The sequence below is a fragment of the Haemaphysalis longicornis genome, unplaced genomic scaffold (assembly GCF_048455015.1).
Source record: "Haemaphysalis longicornis isolate Haplotype H1 unplaced genomic scaffold, Haemaphysalis longicornis Haplotype H1 scaffold_3, whole genome shotgun sequence".
NCBI classification, from domain to species: Eukaryota; Metazoa; Arthropoda; class Arachnida; order Ixodida; family Ixodidae; genus Haemaphysalis; species Haemaphysalis longicornis.
Window position 1 is genome coordinate 210073855 of NW_027526335.1, and position 2584 is coordinate 210076438.

The 2584-nt window shown below is 49.2% G+C and overlaps 1 protein-coding gene across 1 annotated transcript; it reads left to right on the plus strand.

Moving 5' to 3' along the window:
• Positions 1 to 978: 978 nt before the first annotated feature.
• LOC144175668 (uncharacterized) lies at positions 979 to 2092 on the plus strand. The gene has a single exon (XM_077704713.1). It carries the CDS (start codon positions 979 to 981, stop codon positions 1612 to 1614), a length of 636 nt encoding a protein of 211 aa, XP_077560839.1. The 3' UTR covers positions 1615 to 2092.
• Positions 2093 to 2584: the final 492 nt, after the last annotated feature.

Here is a 2584-nt window from a genome sequence, read left to right on the forward strand (position 1 = left end):
ATTTGTTTGAATGTGACAGATGCAGTTAATGTGTTATAGTGACTTTAGGAGTAGATTTTTGGTAGTGTGAGGTTGTGCCTGTTTCTTTTGTATAGTGTGATATGCTTGTGAGCGTGTTATGTTCGCGTTCGTTTGAGGTTTTGGATCTGTAAATATATTGTAAAATGAGGGCACGGCGGGACCACCGCAGACGCAACAATGACTCGTCTCGCCCTTTTTGTACAGGTCTCGCTGCCACTCATCGCCTTGTGCGCACCAGCGGGCAATCAGTCAAGCTGCTTTGGTGAATTCACGCTCGTCGAACCCCACGTGGATGCGTATCCTGGGAGCGGCTTCACGACGCAATCAGCTCGTCACACATTGCCTCCAGCGCCACCACCGAGTGTACAAGTAGCCGGATCCAGTGAGCGCGGCTTCAGAGGGCACGGCGGGACCACCGCAGACGCAACAATGACTCGTCTCGCCCTTTTTGTACAGGTCTCGCTGCCACTCATCGCCTTGTGCGCACCAGCGGGCAATCAGTCAAGCTGCTTTGGTGAATTCACGCTCGTCGAACCCCACGTGGATGCGTATCCTGGGAGCGGCTTCACGACGCAATCAGCTCGTCACACATTGCCTCCAGCGCCACCACCGAGTGTACAAGTAGCCGGATCCAGTGAGCGCGGCTTCAGAGGGCACGGCGGGACCACCGCAGACGCAACAATGACTCGTCTCGCCCTTTTTGTACAGGTTCGTTCAAAATACGATTTCCGCAGCTTCCGTAGTGATAATAGGTGTGTTATTGTCCTGCCATGCCCCGAAAAGTGTGTATCAATGGTTCAAGATGTTTGTGGTGTTATTTTGCTTTTGTTAGCCGGGGACGTGGAAAGCAATCCGGGGCCTTCCGATGAAGTCAAGGCACTTATTAATGACATGCGAACAGCTCTTCAAGAATCCATTAAAAAAATTGCCTCCTCGCAGTTGTCGCTTGAAAAGACGATGAACACGCGCTTCGCTGAGCTGAATAACACGCTTAAAGTTCTCGCACAGCATACAGAAGAAATCAGCCACTTAAAAACGGAAGTTTGTTCTCTGCAAAAAGTGGTACAAGAACAACAAATAAAACTAGATGACTTTGAGGATCGCAGCCGACGCCGCAATCTGATCATCTTTGGCATTCCCGAAATTCCAGATGAAAACCACTCCGCTTTAAAAGAACACGTAGTAGATAAAATTTTTCGCGAAAAACTGGAGGTTGTAGCGAAAACTGTCGAAAGGGTGCACAGAGTGGGCAAGAAAAAAACAGATAATCCACGTCCTGTTATACTCAACTTTTTCGACTACAATGAAAAAATGACAGTGCTTCGAAACTGCTCTAAACTAAAAGGAACAAAATTGTCAATCAACCATGACTTTTGCAAAAATACTTTAGCTAAACGCTCAAACTTGTGGAAGTATGGCAAACAGTTTAAAGATCAGGGTCGCAAAGTAACGCTGGACTATGACCGCCTTCATGTGGACGACACTACCTATGTGTGGGACGAGGCTAAATCGTGTGCTATCCCATCTCGTCAGTCGAAACCCTCAACTAATGCAATCCAAACCCACCAGTCCAAATTTTCCACTCCCTCTTGATGCAGTACCAAACCACTGCGAATAATTCTGATGAATGCTAGAAGTCTAGTAAATAAATGTAAAGAGCTCGAGGAACTTATATTTCTTCATGATCCCCATATTCTAGCGGTAACCGAAACATGGCTGTCATCGAGTATCCTAGACGCGGAAATCATCCCACCGACGCACAAATTACTTAGACGAGATCGCCGAGGGCGGGGCGGAGGCGTGGCACTAATTCTAAAAAATGAAGTTGACTGCGTTCGACTCGAAGATATTCCCGACCACGAAAGCATTTGGTGTCGCATCAATTATCACGATTTATCTGCTATTTTTAGCGTCATTTACAGGCCACCCAAAAGCCCATCAAGTTACATGGCAGCCCTAAATGCTCACCTAGAGTGTATTCTTCGCCCTAAAGACAAATTAATATTGACTGGGGATTTTAACCTGCCGTGCATTGATTGGAACCAGATGTCAGTTTCTGGCACTCAAGACACGGAGAGCGCACGCCTGCTTCTTGATTCTGCACTTTTTTACAATTTAGAGCAATTAGTAAAAAGTCCCACTCGCATTACCGAAACAACCCAATCAGCGCTAGACCTAATAGTTACTAATGGCGTATTCGGTTGGGACTTTACGAGCGCTCGGGACTGCTCTGAAAAGCGGCCGCGCTTTCGGTTGGTAGAATTCGAGCGCTCGAGCTACCTTCGGTTGGTTCTCTCGGAGCGTCAGTCTCCGACTCGGAGCGCTCCCGACCGCTCTGACTTCGAAGTGAGAGCATGGCGCGCTCTGGCCAGGAGGACGGGTCACGTGAAACAAAACGCAGCGGTTTACCCGGCGACTTCCCGCGCTGGCTGCACGGTAGCGCTACAGCGCCCTGCTCCGAGATCGCCGATGCATTCGGTTGATACGCTGCCTCTGGCGCTCTGATTGCGAGCCGCCTTGACGTCTGGCGACTCCGAGCCAGAGGACCGGAGCGGCCAACCGA